Source organism: Silene latifolia, chromosome X, assembly GCF_048544455.1.
Source record: "Silene latifolia isolate original U9 population chromosome X, ASM4854445v1, whole genome shotgun sequence".
NCBI lineage: Eukaryota > Viridiplantae > Streptophyta > Magnoliopsida > Caryophyllales > Caryophyllaceae > Silene > Silene latifolia.
This window is the reverse complement of record NC_133537.1, coordinates 334,860,409-334,882,816: the sequence shown is the minus strand read 5'-3', so window position 1 is coordinate 334,882,816 and position 22,408 is coordinate 334,860,409. Positions and strand designations below refer to the sequence as shown.

The window sequence follows — 22,408 nt, the reverse complement described above, 5'->3', positions numbered from 1 at the left end:
CATAATAATAGGATTGGCATAACGCCACGACAAGAAATGATATACCACTGGTATTTCAAAAGAGCATGACTGTTTTGCCCTTTGGCTGAACTCCCAAACAATAGGACGTGTATTATTTCATCATGGTCCACCACTTCATATTTTGGTGGGCTGAGTTAACAACAATCAAATGGTAATTAATTTTTCTAGAAAATGTTCTTAATTTTTTTTTTTTTTTTTTTAATGACGAGAGGTTTAAAGTAGACCTATTTAAATTAACCCGACATAAAAAGAGTGTAAGGTGGCTGATCCAAAAATAGACCGAATTTCTTCTTTTAGGTCGGATGGCCTTAAAAAATTATGACATACTCAACCGATTTAAATAATGTTAAAAACGAAAAAAAAAACTTAAGACCGTCTTAAGCAAGTACTACTCTAGTTATATTTGAATCGACTAAGCTATCATTGTGATAACACTATATTTTACACGTTTTTAGCCCACATTTCATCTGTTATTTAATCGATATCGATTTCAATTACCTATATTGCGATTATGTAGTCATTTTGGAATAAAATAAAATATCAGTTACTTATGTTAATTAGTATCAATTTATACTATTTCTCGATATTTTTAGTAAGGTTTCCGCTTTTTTGTTTTTATGTCATGTACGTAGTGAGTCAAGTGAGAACGAGTAAATAAGACGGGTTAAGAAGGAGTTAATCGAAGAAACTGGAGTGAATTATATAAAGCAAAGTCAAGCTTGACAATTAACTTGACAAAAATCACCAACACCCCCTGCTACTTTGAAGATCTTCCGTCATTTTGAGTACACATTGACCCAAAATGTTGGCTTAATAGCCAAATCCTCAATTTCCATATATTATCACCATTAATAACAAATCCTTACCTCAATACCTTCTCCATTCACCATAACCAATTAAAGCCACCATCTAATCAACATTTCACCCATCATTTATACACCACCATAATTACCAATTACCAGAAGGTGGATGAAAGTGGAACAGAAAAGATCGGTAAAATAGAAGGTGGATTTTTTAATCAGAGTAAAGATAGACAAGGGCATTTTAGTCAATCAGTTGAAATACCAGTGGAGCAGTTGAAAACTGTCGTGGCAATATCAGCTCCCATACATAAACCCTAAAACCTCATATAGCTTGACTTTCCCTTTAGACACCAGCGAAAAATAATCCCCAAATTGATTGCTGTTCTGCATATTTCCAACATAAACCCTAAACTATACAATCTCTAAATTAATAATTGAGATTTAAAAATGGAGATAGAGAGAGCAGATGGTCGCACACCGCATCAATTGAGACCATTGGGTTGTTCAAGGAGTAGCCTTAATCGTGCTCATGGTTCTGCTACTTGGTCGCAAGGTTTGTTTTACTTCATACATCTAGCATTGTGCTGTGTTGTGTTGATTATATGTTACGAAAAGTGTCATTATACAGAAGGAGGACACAAAAAGTGTTGAAAGTAGGCAAGGATAGTAGAATGAAGAGAGTGTGCGACAGGGGTTAATAAGCATATAATATGAGCTCAATAGTAGTAGGACACTTAGATGTAGCGTATTTGCGCGTAAATCGTTGGATATGTTCTGATGTGTAATTCCCAACTGATTGCAGGAGATACTAAAGTCATAGCAGCAGTTTATGGACCAAAAGCTGGGACTAAGAAGAATGAGAATCCTGAGAAGGCTTCTATCGAAGTCATTTGGAAACCCAAAACAGGTCAAACAGGTAAGAATAACTTTAGATGCTTCACAATCATGTCTACCAAATTACTTATCATGCCTAGCTGTAGGCCTGTAGCTTTCCAAGTGTATAGGAATATGCCTTGCTTGCTTCACCTTATTCAAAAGGCGCACCCAAGGTGTGATTGTTTGAACGGATCAGTCTGTTGGTAATGCATTTTTCAGAATTGGTGTCCGTACTAACGTACTATGAATTTCCGTGTTTGGTTATTGTGAAACTTGCTTTCAGTCAAGGGTTACAATATTACTGACTAACTACTGATTCTTGACCAGGGAAACCGGAAAGGGAATATGAGATGATTCTGAAGAGAACTTTGCAAAGCATCTGTATTTTGACTATCAATCCAAATACAACAACCTCAGTGATTCTTCAGGTGAGACTTTCGTCTCTATTTGTCGCTGTGGTATCATCTTGTATCAAAATTGTTTTATATATTTTTTTATCAATTGTCTTTCGTGTTGTCTCTTCAAAAGACCGTAAGCCAGCAGCATTGGTTGTTAGACTTTAACTGGATGTGCCTGACTAAGATAGTCTCAATTGGATATTAGGCTAGTGTGTTGAATATGTCGTAAATTGGCTCAAATTGAATTTTTTCAATTGTCATGTGGTCATGTCCATTCTGGAAGCAATTTTTGTGTGTGAAGTTTCCGGTATGTTTCTTGAGGGGAAAATTGAAGCACGAATTACAGAAACGGAAAATCACTTTATTCTTATTTGGGTTCCTCTTCGGTTTGTTTGGTTCTTTACTATAAATCATAGAGGCATGAGTCCGTAATTTTTCCATGATATTCATATACATTTAAGTGTTTATTTGGGGATCTACACATCACAGATTTTTGTCAGGCTAGTAGATATCTGCTACTCCCTTCGTTTTAATTTTATTCTGCCATTTGGTATTCCCCATTTTTTAAGAAAATAACACTTTGACCATAGTACCCTCCACTCAGTCAATCTCAGACCAACATGCAACCCACGAACCCAGCAACATAGCCACTGCTCAGACAATCCTGGAAGATGTAAAATGACAAGTTAGTAGTTAGTAGTTGAGGAAGACCTAAGAGTACGTCTTTAGAGTGGCTTAGGAAGTTCGGTAAGATTCTTGGAGCCTATGACTATTTAGGGTGTGTTTGGATAGCAAAAGTGGAGGGAAAGGGAAGGGAAGGGGAGATAAGGGAAGGGGAGGGGGAATGTAGTGTGGTTGTTTGGATACAATTTCCTTCCAAATCTTGCCTATTATGGAGAGATTTTGATTACGCTTGGAGGAGGGAAATTTGATCCCTCCAAATCTCTCCCCCTCCATTTCCCTCTACCCTCATTTGCTATCCAAACAAAGGATTTTAAATCTCCTACTCTCCCTCCCTTTCTTTTCCCTCCAAATCCCTCAATCCAAACACGCCCTTAAGGGGTAGGTTCCATGTCACTGTTGGAGTTAGATCCTTTTTGTTGTCCTTGTTTTCTCTGTTTGTGCCTTTTCGCTTTCCTTTCCTTTTCTTCTATTTCCCACCCCTCTCTGCATCAAGAGAAGACTATTCGCTGAGTCGATGCCTAGTTTATTCTGCAAAACAAATATAAATAAGGCATCTTCTGTTTTTTCTTTGGTTTGTTTTTTCTGCTTGACGAGTCTTCTTCTGCATGGAGTAAGATATTGTTTCAGATGTTACATTTCTGTAAAACTCCACAAACATTTGATTTCCTGGAAAGGCATATGATGGTTTACACTTGATCTCTGAACTTCAGGTAAGTTCTGTTGACAAATTCAAACTACTGATGCCACTTTTTCAGCAGTTTTTTTTCCTGCTTGACAAGTCTTCTTCTGCATGGAGTAAGATAATTTTTTTCAGATGTTAACATTTCTGTAAAACTCTACAAACATTAGATTTCTTAGAATTTTTTTTAGATGTCAACATTTCTGTAAAACTCAAAACATTTGATTTCTTTGAAAGGCATATGATGTTTTACACTTGATCTCTGAACTTCAGGTAAGTTCTGTTGACAAATTCAAACTACTGATGCCACTTATTCAGCAGTTTTTGTTGCTGATAAATTGTCATTCTTATCTGTTTTTTTGATACGATGCATCATGCATGACAAACTGGCAAATCCTTATAAATGTCTTGTTTACAGTTGATGGAAAAAGTTTGTTGTTCGTCTTTTTTCCTTGTCATTTTTGTGCTGAAAAGTTGATTTTTTTTATTTTTTTATTTTTTTTTTCCATTTCCATTTTTTAATGATTTGTGAACTTCAGGTAAGTTCTCAATTTCACATGTTGACACTTCCAAAGCACTGGTGCACTGTCTTGGCATTTTTACTAAACATTAATTGACTATTTTGTCAACTGCTGCAAAACATTTAAAATCCTGTTGAGGAAGGCCACTGTAGCAGTGTAGTTTGTAGGTGCGTTCTTTGCCAGTAAATTAAAGCTCTAGCCATGATGTTGGGAGGCCTGTTTTCAAAAGTAGTTTATCAAGTTTTAGCCTCTAGATGTTTTTGTTTGATATTGAAGCTTAGACTTGTGAGTCAAAGTTTGTGCAAGTCCATCAACATTGATTGAGAATTGATTATATATCTTAATATAGGCTCATGAGACCTATACAGAATGATTGTTCCATCATTCATGGACATTGATTGAGAAGTGACATTTTCTGTAATGGTTCAAATTCCTCAACGTTGTTACTAATTCTTGTGAAATTCAGGGGAAGTGTCTTTTCAAGCCACTACCTCTCAAATCCTTAAAAGAGTTTAGGATTTTACTTTTTCTAATTAAGTTGTGATGGTGATTATATCAATCAGTTATTATGCTGAAACTAATCATCAGTATAATGAGCCATCCTTGAAAAGAAAGTTCCAATTGCCGAGTTATTTTACCATTCATGTTCTAATTTTGCTGTTTGTTTTCTCTTTTTTTGCAGGTTGTCAATGATGACGGGGCAGTATCCTTGGCTAAGCTTCCACCTATGAGTGTTTTTCTGTCATTCCACCATGTTTTAGATATAATCAGTTTTCTTCATTTTTCATCTGCTTTTCTGCTGCTAATTGCTTCCATCTTTGTTTAAATAATCTTTCCCTCTAGTTTTCGTTTAGGATTTCAAAGTTCTGCTATCCAGTCAGAGGTCAAATGTCGTGATACTTTTGCCGAAGGTTACCCTTTTTAGTTGGATACTATTTTTTGCTTACTTTTTTTGGCAACCATGAGCCCTCATTTTGTATACAAACAGATTGTTTTCTTGACCAAAACTATACTAGCTACTGCCTTGTGCCATCAATGCAGCTTGTTTGGCACTTGTTGATGCAGGGATCCCTCTCAAACATCTAGCTGGTACTAAGGACTTCGTCCTATCTTCTTCCGTTTACTATTTACTTCTATTTCATCACGAAACTTATATGAGAAGTTCTTACATCTTATACCAACCCACTAAGGGTTATAACCTAATGAGTAATACACAAGGATTGACTTCATCTCACATGGCCTCACATGTGATACTGTCTAATACAAGACTCACAGCTCAAGTCATGAAGTTGCGATTCAAGAGCATCTAGATGGTCTTCAAGAGACTGCGTATTATATTCACTTTCAAACTAAGAAAATATATTCTAATTATAGTTTGCTCTGATGATGTGGATTGTTTTGTTTTCTGCAGTTTCCATATGCTGCTGTTTGACTGAAGCAGGAGAAGTTATACTGGATCCAACTAAATTAGAGGAGCAGGTACTTAGTTTCTGTTAAAAATTAATCCGTATGTGATTTATGGGAAGAGCTGATATGTGCTGTAATAGCCAGGAATTACAGAGACATAAATGTACATTGCTACGGTTGAAATGATTTGTCTTCGTTTCTCTGAAGTTTTTTTTTTTTGTTGCTAGACAATGAAGGCATTTGTGTATTTGGTTTTTCCAAACTCAATTTCATCAGCTTTACCACAAGGATCATTAGATACAAATGATGAACCAATGGAACACGGGATCATCACGTCTGTTACCCATGGGGTTATGTCAGGTTACTATCTATTATTTGCCGACTTGCCGTTTCTTTTTCGTCTTTCCTCTCTCTGTCAAAGACGCACTTTGGCATGACAATGTATCATGGATGTAATCCGGATCAGTGAGATTTGTAATCGTCTGATCAAACTTGAGTCCGATCCGGATTTTTTGGACGTAGAACCTTGTGTACCTTACCCTAGATTCGGCCCGTTGCCATCCCAACTGTGCAACTAGTCAACTACTACTGGGAAATGTCATATTTCTATGTCAATGTACATAGTTTCTGTTGTCTATGATCCATAGTCTCGTTTTTTCTCAACAAATCTTTTGCCAGTTTGATTGATGTGTTTTGATACATGACTATGCATATAAATAATTATCTCCCTAACCTTACCATCTTAATTGTATAACATCTGATCTTTACATATGCGCTTTATCTTGATCGCAGTTGAGAATTATTTTCGATGTCTTGAGAGAGGACGAGCTGCAACTGCAAAACTGTCCAACTTTTTGAGGAATCGCCTGCAGTCAGCTCCACAGTTACCTGGATAGAGATGCTTGATCTATTGTGAGGTAACAACCCGTAGATGCTGAGTTAAGATTTTAGAATGATACTACTATGTGTCTATGTAGGTTGTAGATGAATTCTTACTTATGATGAAGTGGGACTTTAAACTTCTAAAGTATTCACAAAGTAGCTGCTAATTCAAACTTTTCTTTTTGTACGTTACTTTGTTTAGTGAGAGACATTACTATCCGAGCCGATCTGAAAGTTAAGTTTGGAATTTGGATCGGATATCCGATGAGTATAGATATTAATTTCAAAACGTTTGGATATCCGATTAAATTTGATACGAAATTATATGTTCCTATCTGGTCAGGGGTGAAGGGTCAAATATCTTGATGCTTTCGTCGAAGGTTGCCCTTTTTTGTGTGATGCTTTCTCTCGTCTCATTCATTTGTTTTGCTTTGATTAAAATATCACTCACAAAGAAATGAAGAATAAAAAAAAGCGAATAAATGATTGGACAAAGAGACTATATTTTTTTTTAGTTGCTTTTTTGGTGTTGGAATATGAGGAACCCATGTGTGAAGTCCCACATTGGTTGTGGAGTAGAGAGTTGCTTACTGGCTTTTAGAGGCTTTCTCATGCCAATTGGTTTTAGGAAAGACGGGGTTCCTTTGCTTGTGAAGTAAGCAACCTCTCTCTACCCAAAAAAAAAAAAAAAAAGTAAGCAACCTCTCTCCTTTCGGTATGGCCAGGTCGATTTCAGATTCTTCTAACATTTGGCAACCATAAGGCAGCCGTTCTTTTTCAAACTATAATAGCTTCTTGCCTTGTGCAATCAATGCACAACTTGTTTGGCACCTGTTGATGTCGGGATACCTCTAAAACATGTAGCTGGTATTAAGGACTCAAATCAATCAATACAACATTGCCTGATCACAGTTATTGTAGTATATAAGGAAATATTAATCACTATGCTATTGCTAGGGATGGCAGTGGGTTGGGGACTCGACACGGACCCTTTTTTGGATCGGACCTAATGGGTCGAGGTTTGGGTCAATTTTTGAGATCCAATCGGGTATGGGTCTAAGATAAATATTTCGGGTTGGGTATGAGTCCAACTTATAAGACCCGGACCCAACCCTAGACCCGTCCAATTTAAAAAAAATAAAAATTAACTTAACAAACACACCGTAGACTTGTATCACTTGACAAGTCTCACACCTCTTTAACCTTCCAATCTCTTTCTTAAATCACTTTTATTGACTTCTCCATCTTCCCTCTCCCTCTCCCTTTCTGAATTCTGGTCTTCATCCACCATTGTCAGACGATCTCCAGATTTCACTTCCTCCTACTCTGCGTTTTAGCATCCTTTGTTGCGTTTCATTCATCCTTTAGGGTCCGTTTGGATACAATTTTAGGAGGGAAGGGGAGGGGAGGGGGAGTGAGGGGAGGTGAAGGGGAGGGCAAATGGGACGTGGGTGTTTGGATGACAAAAATTATGAAGGGAAATGGAAGGGGAGGAAGGAGGGAGATGAAGAATGGATGGAGGATTGAAGGATGCTGGTGGTATAATTAGAGTCCAAATAATGTTTTCTTTCCAAATCTTGCCACTCTTGGAAAGATTATAATTTGTTCTATAGGAGGGAAAATAAGTCCTCTCATTTCTCTCCCTTTCCATTTCCTTTCTCCCATATTTTTTATCCAAACAAAGGAAATTAAATCCCTCCCTTTCCCTCCCCTCCCATTCTCTCCAATTCCTTCAATCCAAACGGACCCTTAATGTCGTTTCTGCCTTATGTTTCTCTTTTTGATTCCGACCCATTGCCATGGTTGACGGGGCATATATGGATAGATGCTAATCTCACTGTGTGTCCCACATTGCCTAATTAAGTAAAGTTAGGCTAGTATATAAGAAAAAAGAAATAATAACCTGCTGGTTGGTGATCCAAAGGGCGGGGCAGATGCGCACCAAGTCAAGACTTCTGAACCTCTGATCTACTCGGTTCGGTTAGGTCATGTCAGCAGTAGTACTTTGGGAACCTTCTAGCCTGGCTGGGTCTGTTGGTGAAACCACACTTTTTTCCGTAGTTGATTATCAAAGTTAAATAAAATAACTCCAATAGTAAAGGAGAACTCCCATATCCGTCTCATCCCAGATTGACATATTCCGTCTAAAAGTTTCAAACGGACTTATGTGATCATTTTTATGGTAAGATTTGACCATTATATCCTTTAAACAATGACCCCAACCGGATGAACCAATCGACGACTATAGATAAGAGATGTGAATTCTAATTAGACTGTTAATCCGATAGATTAGATAGTAATGTGGGTCCCACATTGCCTAATTAAGTATACGGACAATGGTATATAACAAAAATAAAGTAATGATCTATTGCCATGATAATGGCATGGCTAGTAGGTTAGGTTAGGTTAGGTGGTTCGTGATCCCAGGGACGGGGCACAGACACCGAGTCAAGACTTCTGAACCTCTAACCTACTTAGGTGGGTTATGTCAGCAGTAGTACTTTGGGGCCTTCGAGCCTGGCTAGGTCTATCGGTGAAACCACCACTTTTTTTTTTTTTTTTGTTAGATTATTGCCATTCGTAGTTGATTATAAAAATAAGGAAAAATTCAAAATTACTCCTTTATATGTACACTTTTTTCAAAGTTACTCCCTTATAAAACAAAATTTCAAAATTAAGGAGACTTCCGATCAAAAATTGCTACCAAGACCCAACTCGGGTCATAATTAGATGTTAGTGACGAAATTACCCTTTGTTTATAACACAAATCTCATTACAGTTTACCGTAATTGACTATTGATCGACTCTCAAATATCATCAACCAAAATTAGTGGGTTAAAAGCAATTAACCTTATTCCGCTGATTACAACTCCTCTTTCGATCATTGCTAACTAGGTAAGTCCAACTGTAATTCTATTCTACTTTGTAAATTGTTTATTCCGTTTTGATTTCTAATAGTTAACTTCAATTTCTTCCTACAAGTTCATTAATCACCTTTCTTTGCCAATTGGTTTGAGATTGATCCAACCAACAAAAATACTTACACCCCCGAGCCTTAGTAACTGGATTGTAAATTTGGCATGCTTCAAATCTTCTACCTGGATTATCATTTGTCCAAGAAGTTAGCTTAGAAGCTACAAGACCACAAAAGCACAACTGGACCATCACAACTACAATGAGAATTTGAGTGGGAATTAGAACTTGACATTGATTTAATATGTCAGAGTAAATAAAGAGATGGAGGAATACAAAAAAGAGAAAAGAGGTGACAAGTGAGATGAAGGAAGAGAAGAGAGAGAAATGAGTGTAAGGAGAGAGAAGGATGCTGAGAGTGATGAGGGGATTAGAGTAAAAAGAAGAGGGGCAAATTGGGAAGGAAATTATAAGAAATTTGAATTTAGTCGGAAAATACTTCTAATTATGACTTGAGTTGGGTCTTTGTAGCAATTTTTGATCGAAAGCCCTTTATAAGGGAGTAATTTTGAAATTTTGTTTTATAAAGGAGTAGCTTTGAAAAAAGTGTACATATAAGGGAGTAATTTTGAATTTTTCCTAAAAATAACTTAGGCTAATCCTTTAAACATGACCAACCGGGTCAACCAATCAATCAAATATTTCCACTACGAGGTATATTTTACATGTAATGATCAGACAAATAATGATCTCATTGTGGTTTTGTAAATACAAACTAGTTTTTGTACCCGTGTAATGCACTGAAACCTTTCAAAATTTACTACATGTTCACTACAATGAGAATTGAGAACTACTTTGTTGCGAACTTGAAACCATTAAAAACCAAAACCACATACAAACATGATATAACTTGCTTTGTCAAAACCAAACTCTAAATAGAGGAAACCATACCTTACTACTCCCTTTCCTCATCAATTGTTTAGCTATACTCTCATAAAGAATAAAAAAGTAAATAAATGATTGAGACGGGGGAGTAATAATAAGAACTTTAACCATTAATTCACGAGGTAATTCCGAAGCAAGAGGATTCGTCATTGTGACAAAAAAACACACAACCGGTTTTTGCGGATCATCGATAAACGGGTAATCAGAAATGCGATATCCATGTTTTCGCTAAAATACAATGAAATTAATTTACTCCGTACTTGATTATAATCATTACAAGTTACAATTACTTAGAAAAAAAAAGTTAGTACAAAGATAGTCTGACGTCACCCTAAGAGAAGTCTAACACCCACTAAACTTAATAACCTTGTCGAAGACTTCAGTATTGGTTACAAAATTATGAAGAGACCCATCAAATTCTCGCTTTCCTCGCATACTTTACCGTCAGTAATTAAGTTTGAGTTTCTGTCTCCGTACCAAACTTGTCATCCTCAGTTGCGACCCTTTATCGCAAACATTGATAACATTTATAAGCCGCTTTAGTACGTAGAAGTGTATCGACGTGTTCCTGAACCCTTTTTTTTTTTGCCAGGGCTAGTCAATTGCAAAAATATATCAGTCCATCCAACCTCGACCGAGTGAAGGAGAGATGATGTAATAAACATTCACTTGAATTTCTTTCACCAACCAAAATCTCAAATATTAGTAGATGAACATATTAATATACGGAGTAGTAGCAATTTAGCATTTCGGAAATATGTCTAGAAGTATCGCCCACCAAATCAATCTCACAGGAGTTACCTCAAAATGTATATATCACATAGAAGAGGAAAAAGAAGCAAGGGTGTACAAAACGCAAATTACACCTATTGATGCCGTAAACATTAAGTATGACTTAATATATCTAAATAACTCAATTCTACAACCCAATACGATAGTACGATTATTACCACATAGGATGTTATAACTAAGAAATTAAAATACAGTATATGTTATGTTATGATTTAAAGAAAATATAGATCTAATAAGGAGGAATAAACAAAAATCACATTTTTTTGTTAGCCTTTTACTAAGATTTTATAGATAGAAACTATTATAGGTTTTATAGCCATTATACAATCATAAAATCCAATATTTTAATTTTATTTTTAATTTATTTTGTGGTATTATTTAATTAGATAATTGATTGCCGAGAAACTCAAGAGGTGAATTAAATAGGAAAAAATGTTAATGAAAATTATTGGTGTTAGCTGTTAAGTAATATAAAGAGTTTTAATCAATTTATTAACATATTATATTATAAAAATTGATTAAATAGAAAAAAAAATTAATTAATTTGGTGGGTGTTAAGTATTATGAAGAGTTTTAATCAATTTATTTCCGTGTTTAATTAAAAAAAAAAAATTAAATAGGAAAAAATGTTAATAAAAATGGTGGGTGGTAAGTAATATGAAGAGTTTTAATTAATAAGTTTTAATTAATTTATTAACATATTTTATTATAAAAATTTCAATTTTAATTATAAATTATAAATTTTATTAACATGTTTTATCACAAAAAATTCAATTAAAATGTCAATATTAACTATAAATTATGAAATTTTGATGTAATTTCTAAGGTTACATAAATTTGGGAAAACAATATATTTAATATACAAAAATCATTTAAGAATATAGATAATATCTTTTAATATTATAGATAAGTGAACTAAATTAATTTATAGATAAATGAATTAAATTAATGTCATGTAATAATAAATTAATGCCGGTTAACAAAATGAGCGGAAAAAGGGGGGTTGTCGTTGTCGGTAGGAACAATGATGATAAGAGACGGGGTAATTGGGTATGAATGTGTATGTGGCACTTGGGTTATGGGGCTGAAGTGGGCTTCAAATGTCTGCGTGACTTTTTTTATCCTACGTGGCATTGTCTACGTGGACTTAATTGAACATTTTAGAGTAACCTTTTAATAGTATTTATAGAAGTCAAGGTGGAGATTTTTTAGAAATTTGTGCCTTGAATTTGCGTCGGAATACCGATTAAGCTAAGGTGAGTCGAAGAAGACATGCCCGTAACTTAAGCGAGTGGCACTCACTATTCCACGGCTTCTGCATGCTGCTGTTACTATTGTATGAGGAATCTAAAATTTCACGTGACATTGGTATGGCATAGGAAAGTTAGTGGGATGTGACGTCACACTATTAATTAGTGCTATGATTTGGAAGATGATACACATACACCTTGTGTACAAAATTTTTGTACACAAACCAATAGCTAATTGACACGTGGCAAACCATAATTAGTTAGGTTAATTTTGGTAATTAATACGGGATATTTATTTTGTATTAGAAAATTATTTATTAATTTTCTATTAGTCTATATTTCTTTGTTAGTGTAGATATTTTATCTTGTATGTAATAAATATATAAAGATCCAAGTTTTATTCTAGGTTAATCTCACTATAAACGGATATATCCGTTTAAATGAAAAGTTGGGTCAAATATGCTTAAGTGGTAACATTGTTGGGTCCTACTATGCAACTTGTTGCGTGTCTTATGCTTAAGGTGAGTAGATATTTGACTCATCTATAACTATAGACGGATATCTCCCGTCTATAATGAGAATTTGTGTAGGTTAATTAAGAGAGATATTTGAGAGTACTATAAAGAGGCTCGATTTGTGAGGTTCCTTCTGAATAAGAAAACTCAGTTTGTTCCGGACTTTATTATTGGTGTTCGTCTGTCTTTGAAGATCGAAGGAGTTTGTTCAGATCTTGGTTGGCCTCAAGATTATTTGTCCTTCGTCTTATTGGGGTAGTTTCTTTTGTTCCTTTGAGACTACTATATTTGTTGGTAGATTCGGGACGCCTTATCTTCCTCCTCAAGCTTTACTTCGATCTTATTCAACTCGTCTAACAGTCCATTGAACAAATTCATATGTTCAATTAAATTTTCATCCTCGTCCATCCTCAACCGATATAACCGTCGCTTCAAAAGCAACTTGTTGGTCAAACTCTTCGCCATGTAGAGCTTCTCCAACTTATCCCATATCACCGATGGAGAGTCGTCATCAAGAACACAATTGATGACAGAATCCGAGATGCATGATATACGATTAATTTACTTCTAATTCCCCTCTTTCTTTTATGCATACCGACTCGTATCGAGTGGGTTTTGGGTGCTTTTCCTTGCATTTTGTGCCCAATCCCCGTACTTGTTATTTTGTGTATCCTTTTGCAGGAACCGATCCAAGTATAGAGGAATTGGGGCAAGAAAGGCATCTCATTGCCTTTACATGAAGAAGAGGTGAAGAAATGTTTGAAGGCGATGTGTTACGTTACAGCGGCGTGACAGTCTAGCCACCGCGATCACACCCCGAGAATTGCCAAAGAAATTGAAGAATTAACCCGAGTCTTTGTGTTTTGCCGGAGCGGCCCGCCCACCGGTAGAACACAAAGCGGGGCGAATTAATTGAAGATTTAGAGGAAAAGGAAGCTTGACCTCGCTGCCGGAGGAGCACCACCAGCGGGCCAACCGGTAAAGCACATCTCAAGGAAGAAGAAAAAGACCGAAGGTAGTGTTCTGCCACGGGCCGGCAACCACCACCCCACCGGCAGAACACACTTGCCAGATATTTTATTTATTTGCACGGTTTTGTCGGTAGGAGCGCCGACAGCCGGTCCACCGGCAGAACGCAGCAACGACGGATTTGGGCTTTTCATCTCTTTTCTCCTCTTTTCTTCTTAATCATATACAAGCCTATAAATACCCCCTTCTTAAACCCTTTGTACACACAACCCTAGATCTCAGAATATTTCCCTTTCCAAGTTTCAAACTTTGTTAATCGTTTTGTTAATCTTTCCTTAATTAGACTAGTTCTTCAATTAATTAGTAATTGGAGTTGGGTTGTAAGAAGATTGAAGGTTCCTCCTTCTTTATTTTTCTATCCTAATTCCTTTCTTGCTATTTGATTGGTATTATTTCTCTCCTTATTTTCATTTGTTTACATTTGCTTTTTCCTTCTAGTTTGTTTGATTTTTGTTGATTAAATTGGCATCCTTGTTGTTTGATTATTGTTGTTTTCACCATTGTTAATCTTTTCATTGTTCATCTTTTCATTAATTCTCTTTCCTTTGTTCATCTTTTGCTAGTTGTCCTCAAAGACTTAATCTTTGAGTTGATTGTGTCTTTTAGTTTTTTCATCCTTGTTATTAGATTAAACCATCTTTCTTTATAATTATTGTTGGATTGTTGCATGTTTAGAAGTAGAATTCATCCTCTCACCATCTTTATGCTTAAAGACTCTATCTTTATTTTTCATTTTGCCTTTAAAAATATGATTAGTGAGTAGTCTCCTTCTAGGACTCGGTTTGACCCGATATGGGTGATTTCACTAACTAATTATCATTAAGGCTAATTTGTGGGGGAAATTGGTGAGGGTAGTTTAGAGGAATTTGGATGTTTAAGGTTTGGGTTTTGGGTAGTGTCAACTTGTGACCCTTGTCCACCAACGGGAGTTGGTTAGGTTGTAAATTGGATACCCGAAATTTGACCTTGTCACCAACTAAGGTTGAGACCGGAAGGGAGAACCAAGGGAGGGTGCCTCTAGGCTAGTGTTTGAAATCGACCTCCGGAAGGAGGAGTGGGATGACCCGGAATATGATGAGGGCTTAATGACCTTGACCATTTACTTGACCTCCTTGGGAAAATGCATGTTCTTTGGGTCGTCGGGTTTTGAGTTAGGGATACCGGCTTTCGAACCCGGGAGGGGGGTTAGTCGGAGTAGCTAGTGTCCTATTGCGAGACCGGAAGAGAGGTTCTAGGCGAATTAGAGCCATCTCCCCCTTAACTTTCTACCCCTTTTGATTAGCCGAGACGATTAGTATGTGGAATTACTTATATTCGTGGGAGAACCGAGTTCTAGTCCTTCTCTTTATTTGATCTATCCTTTATCTTTTAGCTTGATCTTTTCTTGTCTAGTTCATAGTCTTTAAATTTGTTAGTTTCGTGCTAGTTTGTTACCACCCCTTTGTTATTTATCGACTTAGCTAAGCTTGTGAATTAGAACGATTAGTACTCCACCTACTCCTTGTGGGATCGACCCTTTAAAGTGTACAACGATAAAATCGTGCACTTGCGAGGTTTAACTTGAGACCATCAAGTTTTTGGCGCCGTTGCCGGGGAGTACGGCTTGATATTAATCGTTTTTGTTCTAGTTTAGACTAAGTCCTTTGTTACTAATCCTTTCTTTCAAGTGCTTAGGTCTTTTGCATGAGTAGGCGACGAAGACGAGGTCAACCAACATATCCGCTTGATCGCGAAATTGAAGCCACGGCAAGAAGACTTAATTCTCTAAGAAGAAGGGGTTTACTTGATACACCACCAATTGAAGAAGGTAATCACCAAGAAGCTACCGAAGTGTTTGAAAATCCTTTTGGGGTTTTAGAAGAAGAACCTAACATCATGGGTGATCCGGTTCCGATAAGAGACACTATGGCTCCTAAGCACATAGTCAATCCAAGCATCCAAAGGCCACGAATTCAAGCTAATAATTTTGAGATTAAAAATGCCTTGCTCAACCTTGTTTAAGACAACCAATTTGGAGGAGGTCCCTTGGAGAACCCAAATGATCATCTAAATGATTTCCTTGAAAATTGTGATATGTACAAGTCAAATGGGGTTTCCGACGACGCGGTTCGCCTTAGGTTGTTCCCCCGTTCTCTTAGGGGTTCGGCCAAGGATTGGTTGAAGAATTGTGACCCGAATTCCTTCAAAACATGGGATAAGTTGGCTTCGGCATTTTTAAACAAATATTTCCCACCCTCAAGAACGGCTAAAGTCAAGAGTGAACTACAAAGCTTTACTCAAGAAGAGGATGAGACCTTATATGAGGCATGGGAACGGTATAAGAAGCTCCAGCAGTTATGCCCTCACCATGGCATCTACGAGGCCGAGCTAGTGAACAACTTTTGTTAGAACACATTGGATTGATGATGTCAAGTCCCTTTGTTATTTGATTGTTTGCTCTTAGTTGAAATAATTAGTGAATGAAGCAATCAAATGGACTTTCAACAATGATTCAAGATGATCAAGCCAATCAAGGAAGTCAAGACAATGATATTTTTCAAGCCTTAGTCGATATATGTAAGAGTAAGTGTAACATTCTCATTTAAGTCAAGTAATGGCAAAACCATGCAACGGTACGTTGTACTGTGGTTTCTGATACTATCATACGGAGGAGGAATTTTCGACCAAATATTTTTAAGTGTCAAAACTTTGTAAACTTTAAACCTTAAACATTTGAATTTTCAAAATCTTGAAAATAATCTGAAACTTTGGAGTCACAAGCCCACTTGTCTAAACCTCTAGATTTGTGCAAACACCTTTTACTAAAATGGCAAAAAAGACTTGTCAAACTTCTAAAGTAAGAAAAGCTTTTTGCCATTTTGGTAAATTGTCACATGTTGAGTGTAGAAGCTTAAGTTTTCTGATTTCTTAAGCCCCAAGCCTATAAGTCTAACACTTACCATCACTGAAAGCTATCATTTTAATATTGGATTTAATCTTTCTAAGTTGGACTTACCTAAGACTAAATCCACTATAAATAGAGTGTCTTAGTCACATTTATTTCTCAAGACTTCCAAAGCATTTATTATAAAAACCTTGCAAATCATTTGTGCATTTAAAGCTTTGTTCTTCAAGTGTTTGCAAAACGTTTTTCTGATTTTAAGTCTTCAAAATTGTTTTCAAAAAGTCAGTAAAACCTCCAAGTATCGGTTCATTTGTCTTGTGACATGATGAGTTTGTTCCATGATTCTCGTGTTAGATCTTCATTGTAATCTCCATGTTCATTTGAGTGAACTCTTGAGATTCAAGATTCTGTAACACCTTGAGATAGAACCCATAAACTCTTGAAGCGGAGTAGCTTTAAGTTTGAGTGCGACCGGAGTAGGTTGGCGAGTTATTTTCATTGTAAGGAGTTTAGTAAGTTTGAGTAAATTTCTAAACAAGCAATAAAATAACGGTTGGACGTAGGCCTCGGAGTAGAGGCTGAACCAATTTTTAAAATGTCGTTTGTTTGTTCATTTACTTTTACGTTCTTCCACTTTGCTATTTCTCGCATGTACCTAATCAAGTTCTATGTCACAGTCATACTGTGACACAGAACTGCTGTACCTTCTTGTGAACTTACATTCAATTAAGTTTCTCAAGTCTTGTACTTCTTTATTCTTAGCTTAAAGTAGTTAATTAACTAAGTTAAGAATAAAATTTTTAAAAGGTACACCTAATTCACCCCCTCCCCCTCTTAGGTGTTAATCGTTCTTAACTCTTCAACTTTTACAAAGGGTTGACTCAAGACCTTAGGCTTTCATTGGATGCGGGATCGGGGAAAGGTGCCTTAGACATTTTGGGGCATAAGGCGGCAAAGGAACTAATTGAGGAGATGGCCTCAAGAACTATGGAATGGGGAAGTGATAGGCAAATGAGAAAGGGCAAGAGCAAGGATTCTAATTCGGTTTTGAATGTGGAGGTTAAGGGTATGCTAGATGAACTCACCCAACAAGTTGCTTTGCTAAATTCAAAACCTAAAGGCTCCGATATGAGGCAAGTCTTGTCGTGTGAGTTGTGTGGTGAACAAGGGCACACTCCCATTGGGTGTCCCTTGATTGCACCCCTCCAAGAGGAATGCTACGAGCAAGCAAATGGAGTTTGGGAATCAACTAGTGCAAGGCAAGGGTTCAACAATAGTAACAACAACCAATTTGTTAATGGAAAAAGAACTCACCCTTTCTTATCTTATGCTTCACAAAACATTCAAAATCCAACCACTTCCCAACCTCAACAACAACAAAGGTTCAATCAAAACTCTCAATTCCAAAGACAAATTTCACCCGGTTTCCAAGGGAAACAATTCATCACCCAAAACCAACAACCATTTGGGGGTTTCAAGGGACAAAATTTCAATCAACAACAAAACCAAAACTTCCAACCACAAAACCAAAACTTCCAAACCCCTCAAAAACCATCTTGGGAACAAGCCTTTGAACAATTGGTTATTGCAAATAAAAAATCCGACTCAAAGCTTGATAACCACATTGCCTCCCAAAACCGGGTCAATGATGAAATTCGGGCATCCCAAAAGGCTACGGAAACTCATGTAGCACAAATTTCTCAACAATTGGGGCAATTGGCCCAAAATCCGGGGAAGTTTCCGGGTAATACGGTTAACCCAAAGGAGATGAATGCGGTATTTTTGAGGAGTGGAAGGCAATTGGAGGAGATTGAGAAGTCTCCTAAGTGGAAGAGGAAGAGGGTGTCTAGTGAAGTTATGAAAGAACACCCGATTGAAGTTGTGGAAGAAGGTGAGGTTAGGGTGGAGAAGTCTAAGGAGGTGGAGATGGTTGATCCTCCAAAGCAAGATGAGCCTATTGCAACTAAGGCCAAAGAATGTACTCCACCACCAAGGGAGTATGTAGCACCGGTACCCTTTCCACAAAGGCTTGCAAGGCCTAGAATTGAAAAGAAATATGAGAAGTTTGTTGAGATCTTGAAGGGAATGAATGTCACTATTCCTTTTCTTGATATGATTACCGAAATCCCATCTTATGGCAAGTTTCTTAAGGAACTTGTCACTTTGAAAAAGAAGAATGGAGAGGTGCAAACCATCAACCTCTCTAAGGAATGTAGTGCTATTCTTACTCACACCAACAAGCTCCCGAACAAGTTAGAAGATCCGGGTAGCTTCTCAATTCCTTGTTCTATCCAAGGGGTGGCTATTAAAAGAGCATTGTGTGATTTGGGGGCTAGTGTGAGCCTCATGCCACTTTCAATCTTCAAGAGGCTTGATTTGGGAGATTTGAAACCAACTAGAGTTTCACTTCAACTAGCCGATCGATCGGTTAAATTTCCCATTGGTGTGATTGAAGATGTACCCTTGGTTGTTGGAAAGCTTGTTATACCATGTGATTTCTTTGTTATGGATATGCCCGAGGATTACAATGTGCCTATTATTTTGGGGCGACCTTGTCTTGCTACCGGTGGAGCTATGATCGATGTAAAGAGTGGCAAGCTATCTTTGCAAGTGGGTGAAGATAGAGTGGAATTTGAACTCCATAAGTCCATGGAAGCTCCATCTCTAGGTGACACTTGTTGCATTGTAGACATTCTTGAGAATCCCATGGAGGAGCATGACCCAAAAGCTTCCTCTATGGATCCTTTGGAGACTTGTCTTGTTAGTGGGTATGAGGTCGATGACAAAAATGTTGAGACTCTTGCATATGTATGGATATTGGATTCGGCTCCAATTCATGAACAAGCTCCCAAGTTTGAAGTGTTGGAAGTCGGTAAGAAGGAGGAGAGTTCCACGCCTTCTCCTACGGTTGAACTTAAACCTCTTCCCTCTTCTTTGAAATATGAATTTCTAGGTGATGATTCCACTTATCCCGTCATCATCAATAGTGCACTTGATGACACCCAAACCTCAAAACTAATTTCTTTGCTTAAAAGGTTTAAGGGTGTCCTTAGGTACACGATTGGTGACCTCAAAGGGATTAGTCCCTCTTTGTGTACTCATAAAATTCTACTTGAAAATGAGGATGCATCCTCCATTGAGTCACAAAGAAGGCTTAACCCCATAATGAAAGAGGTTGTGAGGAAAGAGGTCCTCAAGCTACTTGATGCCGGGATTATCTATCCTATTTCGGATAGTAGGTGGGTAAGCCCGGTTCATGTAGTTCCTAAAAAAGGAGGTATGACGGTAGTGCGAAATGACAAGAATAAATTGATTCCTACAAGGACGGTAACCGGGTGGAGAATGTGTGTGGACTATAGGAAGTTGAACAAATCCACTCGGAAGGATCACTTTCCCTTACCGTTCATGGATCAAATGCTAGAAAGATTAGCTCAACACAACTATTTTTGCTTCTTGGATGGCTATTCGGGATTTTTCCAAATCCCTATCCATCCAAGTGACCAAGAAAAGACCACCTTTACTTGTCCATTCGGCACCTATGCATATAGGAGGATGCCATTGAGCTATGTAACGCTCCCTCTACCTTTCAACGAGCTATGATGTCAATTTTCTCCGATTTCATTGAACAAGAAATGGAAGTTTTCATGGATGATTTCTCGGTTGTTGGGAAAAGTTTTGAAAGTTGTTTAATGAATTTGGAGAAAGTTTTGAGCAAATGTCAAGAGTCTCACCTTGTACTTAATTGGGAGAAGTGCCATTTCATGGTACAAGAAGGTGTTGTGTTGGGACACATAGTGTCCAACCGTGGAATAGAAGTTGATAAGGCTAAGATAGAGGTCATTGCTAGTCTCCCACCTCCCACCAATGTTAAGGGGGTGAGAAGTTTCCTTGGACATGCGGGCTTTTACCGCCGCTTCATCAAGGACTTCTCTAAGATTGCGAGACCTTTGACCGAGTTGTTAGCCAAAGATACTCCTTTCGTGTTCTCTAACCGATGTCTTGATGCTTTTAATAGGTTGAAGGAAGCCTTGACAAGTGCTCCGATTATACAACCTCCGGATTGGAGCTTGCCGTTTGAGTTAATGTGTGATGCGAGCGATCATGCCTTGGGCGCGGTTTTAGGCCAAAGGAAGGATGGAAAGGTGCATGCAATTCATTATGCAAGCAAAACTCTTGATGATGCTCAAACAAATTACTCAACAACGGAAAAGGAGCTCTTGGCCGTGGTTTTTGCAATGGAGAATTTCCGGACCTACTTGGTGGGAGCTAAGGTTATAGTGTTCACCGATCATGTTGCCTTGAGACACTTGCTCATAAAGAAGGAGTCCAAGCCTCGGTTGATTAGGTGGATATTACTTCTCCAAGAATTTGACATGGAGATTAGGGATAAGAAAGGAGTTGAAAATGTGGTGGCCGATCATTTATCCCGGCTAATCAACCTCAATGTTGACAATGGGCTCCCTATCAATGATTATTTGCCCGATGACCACTTGTTGTCCCTAAGCCTGGGTGAAGCACCGTGGTATGCGGATATTGTCAATTATTTGGTCTCCGGGATAATCCCTCATGACTATGACTATCACAAGAAGAAGAAGTTCTTTCATGATGTGAAACACTATTATTGGGATGACCCATGTTTGTATAAGTCTTGTGCCGATGGGATGATAAGAAGGTGTGTTCCAAGAGAGGAAGCTACCTCCATAATGAGTCATTGCCATGACTTACCTTGTGGTGGCCATGCAAGTTCCAAGAAAACGGCCGCTAAAGTACTTCAATGCGGTTTATTTTGGCCCTCTCTATTCCGTGACGTTGCCTTTTATGTTAAAGGATGTGACAAATGTCAAAGGAGTGGAAATATCACAAGGAAACATGAAATGCCAATGAATTTAATGCTTGAGGTTGAGCTTTTTTATGTGTGGAGGATAGATTATCAAGGTCCTTTCCCATCATCGTTCGGAAATGAGTACATACTAGTGGGGGTCGACTATGTAAGAAAATGGGTTGAGGCGATCCCGACCAAGACTTGTGATGCTAAGGAAGTAATCAAGCTACTTCAAAAGATCATTTTTCCAAGGTTTGGGGTCCCGAGAGTCCTCATTAGCGATCGTGGTACGCATTTCGGAGAAAGAGCATTGGAAGCTTTGTTGAAAAAGTATGGTGTGCAACAAAGGAAGAGTCTTGCCTACCATCCTCAAGCTAATGGGCAAGCCGAGATTTCCAACCGAGAGTTGAAGACTATACTCGAGAGAACCGTGAACAAGTCAAGAAAGGATTGGTCCTTGAAGATTGATGATGCTTTGTGGGCTTACCGGACGGCCTTCAAAACACCGATCGGTACCTCACCATTCCGATTGGTGTATGGCAAGGCTTGTCATTTGCCGGTTGAGCTTGAACACAAGGCGTATTGGGCCATCAAGCATCTCAACTATGACTTGAAGACGGCCAGTGAGAAGAGACTTCTTGACTTGAATGAATTGGAAGAATTTAGGCTAGAAGCCTATGAGAATGCTAAGTTGTACAAAGAAAGGACGAAAAGATTTCATGACAAGTGCATAATTAGAAGAGAGTTCAAGGAGGGTGAATTGGTTCTTCTATATGATACCCGTTTGAAGTTCTTTTCCGGAAAATTGAGGTCGAAGTGGACCGGACCCTTCACCGTTGTCCGATCTTTCCCTCATGGGGCGGTTGAAATAAGCCAAGGAGACCGAACTTTTAAAGTAAATGGTCAAAGATTAAAGCACTATCACGTTGGCAATCCCGTCCAAAAGGAAATGAAGATCCTTGAAACCTTTCTAGTGAATTAAGATTT

The 22,408-nt window shown here is 37.7% G+C and overlaps 1 protein-coding gene and 3 non-coding genes across 4 annotated transcripts; 3 read left to right on the top strand and 1 right to left on the bottom strand.

The window, feature by feature from the left end:
* Positions 1-754: 754 nt before the first annotated feature.
* Positions 755-6,592, top strand: LOC141618913 (exosome complex exonuclease RRP46 homolog). Its single transcript, XM_074435973.1, has 8 exons — positions 755-1,377; positions 1,627-1,740; positions 2,028-2,128; positions 4,665-4,685; positions 4,999-5,071; positions 5,394-5,461; positions 5,617-5,749; positions 6,182-6,592. Exons 1-8 carry the CDS (start codon positions 1,272-1,274, stop codon positions 6,283-6,285), a joined length of 720 nt encoding a protein of 239 aa, XP_074292074.1. The 5' UTR covers positions 755-1,271; the 3' UTR covers positions 6,286-6,592.
* Positions 3,466-3,527, top strand: LOC141625756 (small nucleolar RNA snoR101). The gene has a single exon (XR_012535518.1). It is a non-coding gene; the product is annotated as a small nucleolar RNA snoR101 (small nucleolar RNA).
* Positions 3,708-3,769, top strand: LOC141625757 (small nucleolar RNA snoR101). Its single transcript, XR_012535519.1, has one exon. It is a non-coding gene; the product is annotated as a small nucleolar RNA snoR101 (small nucleolar RNA).
* Positions 6,593-15,962: 9,370 nt separating the features above from the next.
* On the bottom strand, positions 15,963-16,069 carry LOC141624742 (small nucleolar RNA R71). Its single transcript, XR_012534547.1, has one exon. It is a non-coding gene; the product is annotated as a small nucleolar RNA R71 (small nucleolar RNA).
* Between the last annotated feature and the right edge of the window lie 6,339 nt (positions 16,070-22,408).